General features: G+C 41.8%; 1 protein-coding gene across 1 annotated transcript; it reads right to left on the reverse strand.

Annotated features, from left to right (window-relative positions):
- Positions 1-420: 420 nt before the first annotated feature.
- On the reverse strand, positions 421-1,750 carry LOC119507457 (rab GDP dissociation inhibitor beta-like; the record flags this gene model as incomplete). Its single annotated transcript, XM_037800619.1, is given in 2 exon segments — positions 421-571; positions 573-1,750. Coding segments are annotated over 2 exon segments (1,329 nt in total), but the record flags the coding sequence as incomplete, so codon positions are not given.
- Positions 1,751-18,261: the final 16,511 nt, after the last annotated feature.

Consider the following 18,261-nt stretch of genomic DNA (forward strand, 5'->3'; position numbering starts at 1 on the left):
CCATTTACAATCTCCAAAATATCAAGAGCACAGACGGCACATAAATCATACTGATCCAGCTCTTGAGCAGCAGAGCATATAATTGCAAAGGCTACACTGATTAAAAGATACAATACTGTATCAGGTTCTCTGTATTGGCATTTCAATGTTTTTGTTTTTGTTTTTCAACTGATCTTTCATTAGGAAAAAATAGCCAGTATTAGTTAAATTCAACAGAATGTGGTAACCTGCCAATTCTGAATAGCCACTCCATGAAAACAAGTTAATTACATGATATTAAAAAGGTGAAGGGAAGGAATATTTACTGGTATATAAATCAGTTTTGATTATAAAACAGGCCTTACAATATTGAGTTCATACAATATGCATTATTTGCCAAATTTAAAATTTGTCCTAATTAGATAATAACGTTTACTGCTATTAGTCTTCCCCATTGATGTCATTTTTCTTGCGCTTTATTTCTTCAAAGTCAAACTCTGATCCTGTCATCCTGTTGTAAATGTCTTGAATGTCATCACAGGTTGTCTCAAAGTGAGTTGTAGCATCACAAGCATGGGAAATAAAGATCTGGCTCTGTTCCCAAATCTTTTGGTACAAGGAGATCATTGATGCTAACAAATTTCTGTTCAATTGGTTCCAAGAGCTCCAAAGCTGGCCTGATTTCTTTCTCAGGTTCTTTGGTTTCCACAGTTGTGCTAACCAAGGCAATATACTTCCCTTGTGCTGCCACATTGTGTGCAAAAGAAATCATGCACACGTAGATATCTGACTTCCGACTGACTTGCTTCTGGGGAATAATGATGTGGCATGAATTGGTATCATTCGTGTTCTTGACTGGGTGGCTTAGGCTGCCTGTAACTCTGATCACCTGGCCCACTTTTTGTACTCGATCTTTTACATAACTAGGATCACAGATGAGCTGCTTACAGCAAGCAACTTCTTCAGATTTTACACCAACCACTCTTCCATTCTCCACAACGATTTCTTCAATTGGTTTATTCAGCATGTAGCTACCTCCACAAATAGCACTGGGCCTTGCAAATCCTTGTGGCACTTCTCCAAGGCCATACTGTGGGTAAAGGTAGGGGCTTTTGCCATATGTTGCCAAAGACTCACTGTAAAGTTTAATCCTTTTAATGGTTTCACAACATGGTTGATCTAAATAGTCATCAGTTTTGTAAAGTGCAAGAGCATGACCAGTAAAATCTATAACATCTTGGCCCAAGTCAAACTTCTTATACACATCCCACATTGTGGTCTTCTTAGGGTCAACACCTTCAAAAGTTCCAGGATCTTTCTCTTCCAAGTTGTCAACCTACACTAGGAATTTTCTGAAGTGATGTTTTTCAAATAGCCCCATTAAACTAGATGCCAGGGCTTCTAGGTCAGTGGAAGGAACCTTATAGATTTTTCCTCCTTTATAGACAAAACTCCCTTCAGTCACTTTGAAATCCATGTAACGAAGGACCATCCTAATAACCAGCTGACCGTTAGCCATAAGGAACTTGTGAATTAAGTCAACATTCCAGTCTCTTCCTCTCCCCACTGATGCTGGTGGTGCTCCTGGTATTTTAAATCTTTTGTATAAATCTTCCAGTGGTGTTATAGAGGCACTTTCTCCTCTGTAAAACGGGTTTTGATCCATGTGAAGAACTTTCTTTCTGTTCACTGACTTTATGCCGGATGGGCTACGTTCTGTCAGGCCGGTGCCCAGCGCAATCCCGTTGTACTCCTCATTTACGGCGGTGGAAGGGAAAGGATGGAAGACGTGAAAAGGAGAAAGAGGAGGGGGAGGACATGCTCCGACCGAGTTCTGGGCTCAAGAGTAAACGGAAGACAGGAGCAGAGGTAAGATGGAGCTGAAGGGGCGGCGACCCAGCTGTCACCTCAGATGGGAAGAGAAGAGAAAACCTTTAGATTTTGATAAATTCCTCAGACAGCACTACCATGGGAGGGGGGTAGCGCCTCTTTACTGCCTAGTGGAGTAGAGGTTCGGGTTCCCCAGCCTTCCCCTGTGGACACCCAAGTTGGGGATTTTGCGTTCCCGATTGGGATGGTGGCGGCCTTGATCTTTCAGACACCACTGCAGCAGGGAGCAGGTGGGAGCGAAAGCCCAGGCTCCCCACGTGGTCTCCTGTGACAGGGGCAGGTCACTGCCCTTCAGGGATAAAAGTCCCTTCTCTCTGCTCAGCGGGACGTCAAAGCACCTGATACAGTCTGTCCTGGGTGGAGATCCAGGTTCCTTCCTTGGCTTTCGCTAGCAATTAGATGAGGCCAGTTTTTCCTGTGATGTTTGGCTGGAGAAGAGTGGTTATTTTCTAAAAGTTTTCTTTCTTGTTAGACTTCCTTTTTCCAAGTGCTTTTGCTAGAGAAAGTGGGCTTTTGTTGCAGCTATTTTTGTCTGCATCCATTAGTCTTTCCAGGTTGCTGGCTTATTCAGCTCTAAATGTGGGATATTACAGCAAAAAACAAACCCAGGCAACTCACCATGGTCGTTCCCTCAGTCCTGAGGTCCTAAGCCAGTCTGCCTTTTCTCTCTGCCTTCCAGAATCTTATTTTTGTTTTGTATGTAATATCCAGTCTTTTTAGTTGAATTTAGTGGAAGCAGAAGTCTATTCTATGGTATTTTAATCACACTTTTAATCATGTTACCACCTTGCTTAAATTCCTTTAATGTCTTTTCATTATTCTCAGGAAAAAGTCTAAACCTTGGTGTGATGTACAATGCCTTCAAGATTTAGGCATTAATTAATTACAGCCCCCTCTCTTGCCCGTATCTTTTCTACTCTGCACTCGAGTCACCCCGAGTACTCTATCTTGGGCTGATTCTCTGTCTGCAAAAGTATCTCGTGTCCTCTCACCCAGCCTACCTCCTGACTTCTCCGTCCTCTCGTGTCTTCCTGGACCCGTCCCACCCTCCCACGTGCGTCCGTAGCATCCTCCTCCCACCGCTCTGTTCTCACCTTTCCACTCCCTGTGCCGCTGCTGAACATGCTCGTCTAGGGGTTCTCTTTGTTAGCATGTAGGGGTCAGCTTAAAGACCCTCCCCTCAGCAGGGCATTCCCTGAGTATTAAAACTAACACGGGCACCCGGTGACCAGGCGTTAGCACGTCATCCCACTGTGTGTCCCTCTAGCTGGAAAATCTGAACTTTTCTGTGTTTGGTGACTATCTGGGGCACTGTCCTCAGCTCCTAGAGTGTTGATTGTAAGAGGAAAGAGTTTGCCTATTTGCCTACTTTGTTCATTAGTCTCAGCAGTGGACCCTCATTCCTTTATTTACCGTTATGTTTGTTGAGCTCCTACCACGTGTTAAGCACTTGGGAAAATAACAGTCAACAAAAACAGACAAATATCACTGCTCTTATTGAGTTTACATTCTAGTTTAATGTTTAACATTTTATATTAATAATATTCTTACATTTTACCATAATAAATAAGTAAATTATATTTAATGTTAGAAGATGATAAATTATATGGAGAAAATGGAGCAGATAAGGGAGTCAGGTATACAAGGTTAAGTAGCATCGCAACCTGAAATATGAGGAGTTATTCTGAATAAAATATTTTCATTTAACTTTGTGACTGACACTATTCCATTCCACCAAGAGAGTTTTACCACCCAGAATTGAAGAAAGGTAAAGTAATAAATAGTGTAAAGATCATTTATGTCTATTTAGATGCAGATTTATTTCTCAGGTTTTTAAATCAAATGCCATTGCTATTGTTTTTAAATTTATTTTCCATTTATAGACAGTTTCTTATATTAGTTCAAAAATTAAATTGATTTAATCAGCTGTGTAAAACACTAAGACCCTAATCTTGGATTTGGTAATAATATCCAAATAATATCCAAATAATATCCAAAGCAGTTCATAGAAAAGAAACTATTTTCTAATACAATTTAAACACCTTCCTATGTCCTATTAAATTACTTTTTGAAGTGTTTTTAAAAATTAAATTCCTATTTGGCTGACAGACTCTGACTGCATAGGTCAAGAGACTTGATTTCATTGCCTTTTCTAATTACAAGAATGAAAAATAAAAACACAAAGGAAAGTTATTATGTGGTCACGGACATCCCAGCATATTTTTTTCATATATGATTAAAGAAGTTGAGATGAAAGATGCATGACATTTCCCCCCCCTAAAACATCAGGAGAATTTGGAAATGTTTTCATAGTTGCCACATAGATTAAGCTTCCTTGGAAATTATAAGATTACTAGTATTGTATTGTAAAGAGCAACAGAAGAGTTATTGTTACAGGAACTGATAACAAACCACTGAAACAACTGCCAGCAGGAAAGGAATCTACTAATGAGCACGTAGAAACCCTGTTACAGCTATCAATTTATCCACAAAATCATAGGAATATGTGAAAACTCATGGTGAGTCAATAAACTAGATATATGGATAAAATTTAGGAGAATCAGAGATTCCATCAGGATAGAACATTCATTTAAACCAGAAACTGTAACAATAGGGACAGGAATTAAAAGATGTACCCATGTTAAAAAAAGTGCTCCAGAAAAGACTTTGCCAAGCTGCAAATTAGGATTCGTATCAAATGGAAAATCAGCAGTTAACACCTTCTTTAAAGCCACGTTCTGGGTGGTGATGGGGATATCCTTACAAGAAGAAACTTGCGGTGACACCATCAACCTGGCAACCAGAGGCATCCCCGGAAAGAGTCTGCCTTCAGGATCAAATAATGAAAGGATAAACCCCATGTGCTTGGAAGTCTGGAGGGTGATAAGACTGCAGAGGACCCCACACTTGCTGAATTGGAGAGCAAGAAGGTTCTTCTCCAAGATCAGGTAGAAGACATCTGTCCCAGACCCAACAATCCAGAACCCTCCCCCTCACTCGGTCCATGAAGGCCCAGGTGCCTCCTGCCTCTTGCTCTGGAGGCAAATCATGGAGCAGACCCCAGAGCTGGACCTCAGAGCCAAACCGTAGAGCTGGACCATGGAGTCAGACCACTGAGCCAGATCAAGGAGCCAGACTACAGAGCCAGGCCACAGAGCCAGAACATGGAGTCAGACCATGGAGCCAGACCACAGAGGTGGACCACAGAGCACATCACGGAGCCAGACCACAGAGCAGACTATGGAGTCAGACCATGGAGCTGGACCACAGAGCTGGACCATGGAGCCGGACCATAGAGCAGACCACAGAGCAGACTACAGAGTCAGACCACAGAGCCAGACCATGGAGCAAGGCCACAGAGCCAAACCACAGAGTCATACCATGGAGCCAGACCACGGAACAGGACCACAGAGCCTGACTACAGAGCCAGACCACGGAGCCGGACCACAGAGCCACTGACAGCAGCAAGATAGAGCCCCAGGAGCATCCAGGCACAGGGACCCGAGTCTGCAGATGCCCAGGGTGGAGCACAGCCTGCTGAGGAGGGCCACGTACAAAAGGACCCCCAGGAGATAGGGGTGGGTGAAGGAAGGCAGTCTGGCATTTCCTCAGAAAACTAAGTATAGAGCCCACTGTATGACCAGCAGTCCCTCTACGAGGTACACACCCAGAAGAGGTGAAGGCAAGGACTGGAGCAGTTATTTGCACACCAATGTTCATGGCGATAGTATTCACAATCGGCAAGAGATGGAAGCAACCCAGTCTCCATCCACCGATGAACGGATAAACAAAACATGTTATATACATAAAATAGGATACTATTCAGAGTTAAAAAGGAATGAAGTTCTGATTCATGTGACAATATGGATGAACACTGAAGACATCATGTTGAGTGAAATAAGCCATACACAAAAGGACAAATATTGTATGATCTCACTTGTACAAAATAATTAGAATAGGCAAACTCAAAGAGTTAGAATCTAGAATATAGGGGCTGGTTTAGGGTTAGGGAATGAGGAGTTAATGCTTAATTTGTACAGAATTTCTATTTGGGTTGATTGCAATGTTTTGGAAATGGGTGGTGGTCATGGTAGCACAACACTGTGAATGTAATTGACAGCACTGAATTATATACGTGAATGTGATTCAAACAGGAAATTTCAGGTCTCATGTATATTACCAGAATAAAAATTAAAAGATAAAACATAGGACTGTACAACACAGTGGAGACACATTCTACTTAATAGGACAAGTATAAAAATGTTCCTTCATGAATTATAGCAAATGTACCACACTAATGGTGTTAATAATAAGGTAGTATATGGGGGAAAATACACTCTCATGGAAACTATGGGCTATAGTTAATAGTAAAATTATAATATTGTTTCACCAACTGTAACACAGGCACCACACTAATGCAAACTGTTAATGGGGGCATTATATGGGAACACTGTGTTTTCTACATGACTTTCTATAAACCTACAACTTCTCTAATTAAAAAAAAATAAAACTTGCATGAATTAACAGTAGCAATATATTTAAGTATACTAAATAGTTGCTAAAATTATGAAAGGAACAGTAAAATACAAGCAAACAAATGAAGAACAGAAATAACATTTTTACCAATGAGAAAATTATTGATTTTGAGGCTGTTTTTTTTTCTAAACCTTATGTAGGAATAAAAATAACTCACAAATTTAATCTGTATTTGCCCACAGCTTAATAAAACTTACTGCATTTATCTTAATACCTAAGGCAAAGCAAATTCATTGTAAAACTTTTGAAAAATACCAAAAGGCGTGAAGAAGTTATTCCATCGGCCAGAGCTCATCCTTGCTCACATTTTGAAGGTTCTATCTACATGTTTACAACATTCAATTATCCTGACTGTGTTGGATTCTCATTGCTACTGCAAAAAGCTGCAAGCTAAATGCCTTAAGACAGCACAGATTTTCTCTTGAGGTTCTTGGGGTCCGAGTTCTGAAATTGGTGTCGCTGCTTCCACAGGCTGAAGTTGAGGTGCTGGTGGGCGGGTTTCCCTGCGCTCTGAGGGCGCATCCTTTGCCTGCACCCCTGCCCCGTGGCCCCTCCTGCGTCACTGCAGCCTGTGTTCTGATCTCAAGCTCCTCGGCCCCCTCCTGAGCATCCTGGGGATGACACTGGGCCTTTCGGATGCTCCAGGATGGTCGCTGCATCCCGAGGTCCTTCATCACCTCGGCGACATTCCTTCAGCCATGCGAGGTGCGGCCTCAGTCCTGGGGAGTGGGACACGGGCACAGTTGGGGACCACAGCTCAGTCGCTACACTGACCACCGTGCTCCGGAACTTTCCCCGGCCATGAGGTATCAGGAACGATGACTTCCAGAAAGCATTCTCCAGACCCACAAAATAACCCTAAGACTTGGTCATATCAGAGAAGTGGAATGCTTGATTCAGCCCCTCCATCTCTGAAACAGGTGGGCAGACAACGGGGAGGATTTTTAAGGCTTTTCAGCATGGGACGTTTGCTCCATTTCTGCCGTTTTGTCAGTCTCATGCCATTGCTTTTTTTTTTTTTTTTTTTTTTCTTTTTTCTCCTTGGTGGAATTTCTTCCAAGATTCTTTTAATGAATTTTCTGTTACTGATGCTGGGGTGGGTACCCTCGTCCATCTTCATAAGTATTTTGGAGGAAGTTGGGGATGTTTGCATCTGAGATTATTTGTCAAATGGCATTTTATCCTAAAATCACTTAATGACCAAATAATTGCATTTGTTCTGACATTTCCACTTCGAGAATAATGGGAGTTGTGCATTTCTCTCTTCTTTCCTTTTTCTCTCAAGATTACGCTAGTTTGATCAAGCTGTGGCTCTATCACAGCAGAGTTTATTTACATGTTTCGTTGTGTTTTGCTGTTCTCCAAATATATTCAAAAACAACTTGAATTGTTCGATTTTAAAAATCCCTGTAAGCTTAAACTCCAACTACTACACCTGAAATGTAAGACATAATCTATAAGTACCTGTGATTTGATGAACCAAATAAATTGAATCCTTGGCTTTAGCCTCCTTCATAGTCTTCTCTGATATTTTAGTTTGCACATCCTTTTAATATAATAAATTTTGACTGCTTAGTAAGTAAAAAGAGAATTAACATGTTTTGTGGAGGTTAAAACATTAACAAGTACAAGTACAAGTGCTTTTGAAAGTCAAACTCGTCAGAGCTCCCTTTGTGTTGCCATGTGGGTTTTATTTATTTTATTTTATTTTATTTTATTTTATTTATTTACATACTTAACACAATATGCTTGAGCTTTCTAGTTGGGAATTTCCATTTTTTTTTCATTCTTGTTAAGTGATATGATTTAGAGTTGGCTGTGAGCTTATATTTTACAGTATCAAAATTTTAAAGCTATTTTTATAAGGTTTAGACTGTAAACCTTACATTTCCTTCCCTCTCTGTCTCTAATAACAAGATGGCACAGCCACTCCACTCTGCCGTCATGAATCCAGAGATGGACTGCTCCTGGCTGTGGCTTTGCTCGCCTCTTACTTGGCTCTTTCTTGATGGTGGCCCTCCGAGCACACTGCCCTTCCTTGTTTCCGTTACATGTTCCAAGCTTGCTCCAGCTCGGAACTTTGTCCTCATCCTTGCTGTTCCTGAAAGGCCTGCACCCTGCACGTCACACAGACTCAACTGCACCCTCAGAGAGGCCTCTCTACCTGCCCCAGCTCACGGCCCGTGCTCGTTTTCTCCATGGCTGATCCTGAGGCAATGCTAAGCCTGTGTTTACCCCACATTTCTGTCCATCCCCACAAGGATGTGGGCTCAGTGAATGCTCTACCTGGCTTGTCCAGCATCATGGCCCAGAGCTGGGATGGTGCCTGGCACAAACGTAGGGACCCAAACAATAATCAGTAATCGATAATCAATATCTATAGAATGAATGTATCATTGCCACCTCCCCACACTGGGTCATGAATAGTTATGAAAGTGTCCCATGTAGATATTTTTACATGTCATTAATTTTCTTTATCGCTGAACTATAAATTGTGCAAATTTCCTTCGTAATTTATCACCTCCCCCCCCCCCAAAAAAAATCTGCTGAGTTTTTGCAGTGTGGTGCTTGAGGATTTCTTTCATTTTGGTTTACTTTGTTCATCACTGTTAGCTCCCAGAAATGAACAGATTTCTTTCTGTGATGCTGTCAGTGTTTACTCTGACTCCAATATTTCTCGGCTTCACTGTTTAATCTCTTTTCCTAAAGCGATAGGCTCTTTGCTTGATCTAACACCAGCGATGTGAGCTGTGACTACTCTCTGCTTGAGCTCACTGGGTGAGCACCAGGCGAGCGGCAGTAGCTTAAAACATTACAGCTGGAGCTCAAAACGTGTGTTAATTGAATCTGAGGGCTGTGTGCGGGGAGGCTGGCCCCGCAGATATAACTGCCAGCATCTCCCTCACCAAGAAGAATTCCATCCAAGGTCACGGAAAACAGATGCCCACAATGAGTTGCTAATTGATGATTTGGTTTCAGCTACTTTATTAGTTTGTTCTTAGGAGTCTGAGAAAGGGAACAGTGGGGACACGTGAGATTTCCGGGGCTCAGCACGAAGACCCGATCAGGGCTTGCAATGGAATGGAATTGTTGAGGAAAAGGGAACAAACTGTTTATTACTGCATCTCTTACAATGGCTTTATTCTCAAGGCTTTATTAAATTTAAAACATGCTAATTTATTTATTTGTTTAGGCAAAGTAAGAATATTTTTCCGGATCTGTATCTCCCACATTTAGGCTAATCCAGGTAAAGGCGGATGTTCCGATTTAGGTGTGTTTTTCCCCAGAACTTCTTCCATATCAACGTTGCTCTCTGCTCAGGGGCCTGTTTGTTGCCCCAATATCCTTCATTCTCTTGCAGCAAAGCTGGTTTACGTGATGTGCCCATGGTTTTTTTTTTTGTTTTTTTGTTTTATTTTGTTTTTTTAAACATAAATTTATTATTATTAAAGAAAACCTTATTATACAAGGAATATGAAACAATGTTAAATAGGTGAAAAGAAATTAAAGACAGTTCACATGTATTGGTTTCCCTCCTCATGAAGGCACAGGGTCACATTATGGTGAGATTGCAGTGACCTGCTTTCATGAGATATAAGAGGAATGATCACAGTCAGTGCCACTTGGGCTACTCCCCTGGGCTTCAGCAAATTCCAGGAAGGAGAAGTCAGGGAAGTCTTCCTTTGCCAATAAACTTCCTTCAGATTTGGAATAATATATTTGCCACATTTGTGGTTAATCTCTCTGAAGTCCAGCACTGTGTAAAAGGGTGACTTGGGGTGGGCATTCACAGTTTCATGTTTATCATTTTAAATGACAGAGCCAGTGTATGTTGGCTCCCAGGAGAGAGATATCCCTCAGTGCCATGATAATTTCTCGACAAAGAACAAACAATATTGAGTATACACCATCATGCCTGCCCTCTGGGAGTCTCCATCCCTGTCCACAATCATGGCTCCATCCCACTCAACACAAAAAATATCATTTTCTCCACAAATCACGTGTTCTTTTCCTCACAGGACCACTTTGTCTGCCACTCAGAATTTAGGCCCAAAATGAGATTTCTGGCAAGCATAGATAAACCAAGAATTCCCACCAATAAGACAGCCAGGAGCCAATCCTCATGTCAGTTATAAACAGTGGATAGGGGCAACATGTCATTGTTTTCCAAATTTCCCTGACTTAAAGTGCATTCAGTGACCTCACATGGACATGCCTCATGGTAGGCTCTGCTAAGTGAGTACACGGGATGCTCAGATGCTTGTCTTAGATCCAGTGGTTATTTCAGTGCCATTGGAAAAATAAAGGCAGGCCCAAGCTTGGACAGGTGCAATTCATTAATGTTCTCACTACCCCAGCCCATGGGTTTTTATAGAGTACACAGAGTAATGAAGACAATAAAATTACTATTCTAACAGTAATGACAGATAATGGATCATTTCATTACTATTCCCATAGAAAACTTGAGGATAATTTGAAAAGGACATTTAATATCTTAATTCAAAGCGTTAGTTATGGTGACCATATAAGTTTGGTCAGGAAGATGCTTTGGAGAAAATGTTTCCTCTCCTATGTTCATGTTAACATTGGTGGGATTATCAGACTCTTACTAAACTCTTCGACTAGGAGAAGGATCAATTATTAGGTAATCTTAAGTCTTCCCAATATTGACATGGTGTCTACTGTCCCCTTCCTAGCTTTATCTTCCACCATAGAAGTTGAGGTTGGCGATATCAAAAATATACACACACCATATCATTTAAGGCACACTGTCTTGTCCACGCGTTTCCTTCTGCCCATCGACCCCTCTTAGGCAGCTCCCGAGGCCTTCCAAGGGGACCCATCTCTGCTGTAGGAATTGGCTTAGTGTCATCTCGTCAACATGTCCTCCCTATGGTTGTGTCATGGCAACCTGTACAGGCGCACGTTGTAATAACTCTCACGTTGAGTTAAAGTACGTGTTTCCATGCCAACATCCCCGACAAGACTGGAGACAAACACATTGCAGGGTGGTAACTCACCTCGTCGACTTTGCGGACTTTCCCCTTGGAGAGGGTTTGGCCCAGGTGCTCCAGAGATGTTTATGGACTTCACTGAACCTCACAAATGACTACTGAATCTAACTCACTCTCCATTTTGTTTGTTGAAGAAATAAAACATTAAACTTTGAAGCACCGGGACAGTGGCTAAAAACTCCTCATATTTGCAGCTTTGGATTTTCCAGTCCAGCAGGTGGTTGTTCATGCGTGGATTGTATAGGTTCAGCCTATTTATGTGCAGACACTCCCGCCTCTACCACAGTGATAACATGCATATTTACTCTTGGTTGGACACTTGGCTTCAATAACCATATTCTCCTCTTCTGACCACTGCATCAGTAAATTCCTCTTCTGATACATCTTTATGAGATGATACCACTATCTACACACATACACACACACTCAGTCTATATAGTCAGCCCTTGATTTCCACAGTTCTGGTCCAGTGAATTATACAGGTAACCCAACCACTTCAAATTTCAGTCACCATGATGCATATTAACTGTGAGTAGCTGCATAAAGTGCTAACTTTGCACTAGCTCTGCAGCCCACAATCACTATTTAATAACAGACGCACACCATGAATCAGTGACAAATCTCGTCACTTCTTTCAGTGTCTCTCTGTGATTGGTCACTGCTAATTAGCTTGCACAAGAGAGTACAGTGTGTAGTTGCATTGTCTCCCTGTCTTCCAATAACAATCCCACAAGACGTTTTATAAAAATGAGTAAATGAAGGAGTGGGCATTGGCCAACAAATATGAAAGTGTAGCAGACAAATGAAGAGTGAGAACATTGGAAGTGAAATTCAAAACAAATAAAATGAAGTTGTTGCCTTTGCCATGGTCTGAAAGAATCTAGCCATGCAGCTGAGGGGCTGGTAAAGGTGGCACACTAACTAAATGAAGAAACTCGCAATGAAATATGTGACCACGTCCCAGAGAGACGACAGCAGAAAGCTGGGTTAACGGAAACCTCGGAGATACTTCATGACATTGAAAGCACAAAGGATAGAATGTTCTAAGCTGATCCCAACCTAGGAAGCAGTGGGGCGAGTTGCCAAGGTATACAAGTGATGCCCTATAAGTTATACAGAGAGAAGACAATCACTGTTCAAATAGCCCTTGTAAGTTTTTAATCTGTTTTTATTATTATTTTGAGATAATTGTGGGTTCCCATGCAGTTGTAGGAACTAATACAGAGAACTCCCATATACATCTTGCCCAATGATAGCATCTTGCAAAACTGTAGTATAATGTCACAACCAGGGTATTTGCACGGATAGAATCAGGACAGAGACCAGTTCCATCACTGGAACTTACAGGGCACTGCTTACCTCCCACCCCCCTTCCCTGGCCCTCCCCCTGAAGACCACTAATCTGTTCTCCTTGTCTATAAATTTGTCATTTCAACAATATTATATGTACAGAAACATACAGTATATAAACACTGGGGATTTGTGTTTTTCCCTCATCACAACTCTCTGGAAAGCCAATGAAGTTGCCGTGTGTATCGGTTCATCCCCCTGCGTTGCTGAGACTTCCACGGTGTGGGAGAGCCAGAGTTTCTTTAGCCATTCAGCACTGAAGGGCATCTGCGTTGTTTCCGCCTTTTGGCAATTACGAGTAAGGCTGTTCTGAACGTTTGTGTACAGGAGTTGAATAAAAATAAGTTTTCATTTCCCTGGGGTAATTAAGTACAGCTTCATTACTTGTACCAGGAGTACAACTTCTGGATCATCTGGTAGTTTCATGCTCAGGTTTTTAAGAAACTCCCCAAATTGCTGAACCAATTTTATCCTCACCACCAATGTATTAGTGATACATATGCTCCTCGTTCTTGCCAGCATTTGGTGGTGTCATGGTATTTTTTTCCTTTTCTAAAAAAAAATTAGCCATTCTGATAACTGTATAGTGATATCTCATCGTGGTTCTAACTTGCTTTTCCTTAGAGGCTAATGATTTTGAACATCTTTTCACGCTATTATTTACCATTTTTATCCTTTTCAATTAAATGTCTTTTTTATGTGTTTTGCCTACTTTCTAATTGGACTGTTAGTTTTTGTGCTACTGAGTTTTGAGAGTGCTTATATATTCTACATACTAGTCCTCTGTTGGCTATGTGGTTAGCAAATATTTCCTCCCAATCTGTAACTTGTCAGAGAGTTTGCAGAGCACAATTTGGAGTCCAATTTAGTAATTTTTCCTTTTATTGATTTTTGCTTTGGGTTTCAAGACTAAAGATACTTCCTAGCCCCAGATACTGAAAAGTTTCTCCTATGCTCTTCTCAAAATGTTTTATAGTTTCACATTTTACATTTAACCCGTGAACCATTTTGAGTTAATTTTTGCATTAGGTGTGAGACTTAGATTGAGGTTCCTTTTTATTTGCCTGTACCTGTGTGTCTTAGTCTCCTGGCTACTAAAACAAGTGCCATCCAATTGGTTGGCTTTTACTGGCTCATGGTTTTGAGGCTTAGAGGAGTCCACAACTGAGGCATTGGCAAGGCGATGTGGCATTCTGGGGCTGCTTGCTGGAGACCGTTGGCTCCTTGGCTTTTCTGTCATATGGCTGTGTCCTCTCCTTTCTCTTCCAGATTCCATTGACTCCAATTTCCAGCTTTTCCCGTGGCTTTCTCTCTCTCTTTCTGAATCTCATTCTGCTTACAAAGGACTCCAGTAACCCAGATGGAAGCCCAATCCAATGCAGCTGGGCCACACCTTAACTAAAAATAACATCTTCAAAAGGTCTTATTTACAAGGGTTCACAGTCACAGTAATGTATTAAGATTAAGAACATGGTTTCTTTTGTTGTTGTTGAGTACATATTCAATGTACCACGATATTCAGCTACTGCAGCACCAAATGTTATGAAGCTGTCTTTCTTCCATTGAATTGCTCTTGTACCTTTGTCAAAATCAATTGGGTGTATTTGTGCAGGTCTGTATCTGTTTTTGCTATTTTTTCCCATTGATCTATATATCTTTCCTGCCATACAGTCCATGGTAAATATTTTTTAATGACTTACTTCCATTTGCTTATATTCTGTTAAGCATTTTTACACCTATATTCATGAGGAATATTTGTGCAGAGTTTTCTTTTTTTGTACTGTCTTTGCCTAGTTAAGACCATTCTGATTTATTTGTGGTGTCTTTGAGTTTACATCTTTGTTACTTTTTTAGAGGTTGCTCTGTGTCATTTATCATACCTATTTCTATTGTCCTGTACCAGTTCAAGTGGAGTGTTGAAAACTTACCATCCTTTATATCTCTCTACTCCTCCCATTTAAAACATAATTGCCTTAATAATTCCTCTTTGTTCAATTAGATCTACATAAAACAGTATTATATTTTCTGCTTGAATTATCAAGCACAACATAGAAAATTCGAAAGAAGGTGATGTACACATTTTTTTTCTATTTCCCTTGGTCCTCCTTCCTTCCTGGTGTTCCTATGTTCTTTCTTTTCATTCCCTTTGTTTAGAGAACTTCCTCCAGCCATAATTCTAGGATAGTTCTGCTGGCCTCAAATTCTTTTAGTTTTCTTTCACCTGAGAATGTCTTGATTCTTCTTTCCTGAGGGTATTTTCATTGATTCTAGAATCCTCTGTTGATCGTTCCCTTCTTCCGGAATGTGGAATCAGGCTGTGCTGCTTCCAGAATCCTCCGTTGATCATTCCCCTCTTCCGGAATGTGGAACTGGGCTGTGCTGGTTCCTTCTGGCCTCCATGGTTTCTGACGAGGCTCCTGCCACCATTTAAATAGCCCCTGCTAGAAGGAAGCCATCACTTCTTTCCCTCTGTTTTCAAGACTTTGTCTTTGTCTTTGGATTTCAAAAGATTGACTCTGACATATCTTGGTGTGAATTTCTTTTGGCTTAACCTCTTTGGGGTTTGTTCAGATACCTGAATCTTTTGCCAAATTTGGGGACTTTCCAGCTGTGATTTCTTCAGTTTGAAGCCTCATGCTCTTTCTTTTCTCCTGCTTGGACTCAGATGACATGAATTTATTACAGTACATAGGTGCTTGACTCTGTCCATTTTTGCTCTATATTTTCTCTTTCGGTCAGATTTGGTGATCCCTACTTTTCTACATTCATGTTCAATAATTCTTTCCTCTGCTTCTAACATTCAGGTGCTGAGCTCATTCACTGATTTTTCTTTTTTTATTTTTGTTTTTGCATTTTTCAGTTCTAAACTTTCCATTTGGTTCTTTTTTAAACCTTATATTTCTTTTCTGAGACTTTCTACTTTTTCATTTATTTCAAGAGTGTTTATAGTTTCTCAGTGAAGCATTCTTATGCTGACTCATTTATACTTTGTCAGATAAACCTAACATCTTTGTCACCTCAGTGCTGATGTGTGCTGTTGGACTTTTTTCATTGAAATCGGAGTTCTCTTGGATTGAAGCATGACACGTGACTCTCAGCTGCAGCCTAGCCCTTCTGAGTATTGCAGTGTGGGACTTGGGATCCTATCTGAATCCTCTGTTTCCACCGGCTTTGCTCTGTGCTGCTTGGGCATGGGCGGGAGTTGCCTTCTGTTGAAGCAGCTCCCCACCCGGGGTCCCCGAGTCCGGCCGATGGGCTCTCGACTCTGCAGGCCCCGTGGCCTCCCCATGAAGCATGCTGTGGGGGTGGGTGCTGCACCCCTGCTCCCCACGCGGCCTCCCAATGGGGGCACCGGGCAGGGCGACTGCAGCATCCCCTGCCAGATGGGTCTTCTCGCCTTCCCGGGGCTGTTCCTGAGGGGTGCCCTGTGACCGGTGGGAGGGATACTGGCCCGGATCCCCGTGTGCTGTCCACTCTCTGCAAGGGTGTGGGGGCCCCAGGACACCTGGAGCGACAAGGACTCCAGCTCCCGACCCCACCCGGGAGGGAGGTGGGGGTGGGTGCCTCCTCAGGGCCTCGGGAGTGTGGGGAGCGGGGCCCCACATCAGTCTCAGTGGTCACTGTGCGTGGGCTGCAGGCCTTTCAGGGTGACAGCTGGAGCCGCGCAGTCTAAATGCTCGGGGGCTGCCGGCCGCCCTCCCCACCGCCCCGGCCGGAGCCAGCAGGCTTCGCTGGACCACCCTCTGCAGTGCACCTGCCGGCCGGCCTGGCTCACTGAGCCCTTCCTAACCAAGTACAGGTGTATGAGGCATCAGGAAACCCAGGAGATGGGGCCTCATTCCCCGGTCCCGGGTCTGCCTACTTCTCACCAGCATCCCAGCACTGTCTTATATTTGTTTTATGTATCATCTCCATGGCTTTGGGTTGTGCTTAGTGGGAGGAACAGAGAAAGGTACATTGACTCCATCTTTTCAGGAACAATCCTCCCCCAAAGATTTTAGAAATAAAGGGAACACTTTAATCCTCAAATTTTCTAATGTTTTGAATTATAGGGTGCAAAATGTTAGCTTTACTGTATTTTTTTTTCATTTCTTTATACATTTATAATGAACAGTGAGAGAGATTTTAATGTTTTGACAAAAATTTGTAAAGGTCATAAAATGTATGCAAAATTTCCCCTGAGCACTAAGGCTGCTTGGCATGGGGTCATCGTCCCTCCCCTCCAGGCCCACTGAGGACTGGCCCAGGTGTTGCTTGGGAGTGATTTGTCTGAAATCAATCAATCAAATTATTTGCACCCTTGTTATTTTTTTTACACACTTCTGATTAGCACAATAATAGAAAATGACAAATACTTTCAAAGAAAATAATTCACACCTGGAGTAAGAATTTTGTAAGGCAAATTATATGATATTGTTATGTTTTAAAAAATAATTCCTGATATTATTTAAACCTTATTTTCAAGTGTTCTTTATTTTCTTTCAAATAGCTTTTCAAGTAATGGTTTACATTTACACAGGAACAATTACTTAGATGATAAAAAAAAATGAGTGAGTGATTGTTTGGTAGAAATCAGCTCATACTCATTACATGCCGTAAGGTACTTCAGTGAGAGCAAAGACACTGAATATGAATTGTTGAAGCTATTCCTTAGGTTGACAATTTCCTGATGAAGACATTTTATCAGTATGTAACTAAACTAAAATATCAGAGTAAAATCATTTTGAGACCATAATTTCCTGATTTTACTATCTGCATTACCCGCATGAATTTTATTTTCTGTTTATGACTTGTAGTCTCAGCCTGAAGGTCTCCATCACAGATTAATTTACAGTTATAATGAGTTCTTCTCATAAATTCAAATTACAGTGTTTTTAATTTCACTAGCCAGTACAAATAACTGCTAAAGAAATTGTCAAAAATGTTAGGGTTTGGGAATCAATCAGATATCTTGGCAGTGGTTCTGCTTATGGATAGAAGGTGGATAGAAAGCAGCAAGACAGGCTAGCTAAGCTCCGGAAGGCTTTGGAATCGGAAGAACTCTCTGGAATGTGGGTCATGAATGCCTCTGAGACAAGGAGGGGATCGGTTTGCAGATGTAGGATGGTGAAAACAACGGGACAGAATTAACTGGAATGAAATACAATAAAGTGTCTCATGGACTGAAAATAATAGTGTCCACAAATTGAGTCATCTGAGTGATCACATCAATCAATTTTTGGACACATGAAGAGAGAGAGGAAAGAGAGGACGGGAAAGGAAAGGGGATGGATAAAATGAAGGAGGAAGAAAGGAGGGAGGGAGGGAAGTAGATCAATACCTAATTTTACAGTTGAAGGAAACGAACCAGGCTGCCCAGGACATACGTGGTCCTGAAACTTCGGCGGGATCAGGATCACCTGAGCGGGTGGTGAACGTGTGCTGGCCCCACCCTCAGAGTGTCAGGTTCTGTAGGTCTGGGTGGGGTCCGAGGATGATCTAGCGAATCCCC

The sequence above is a fragment of the Choloepus didactylus genome, chromosome 12 (genome assembly GCF_015220235.1).
Source record: "Choloepus didactylus isolate mChoDid1 chromosome 12, mChoDid1.pri, whole genome shotgun sequence".
NCBI lineage: Eukaryota > Metazoa > Chordata > Mammalia > Pilosa > Megalonychidae > Choloepus > Choloepus didactylus.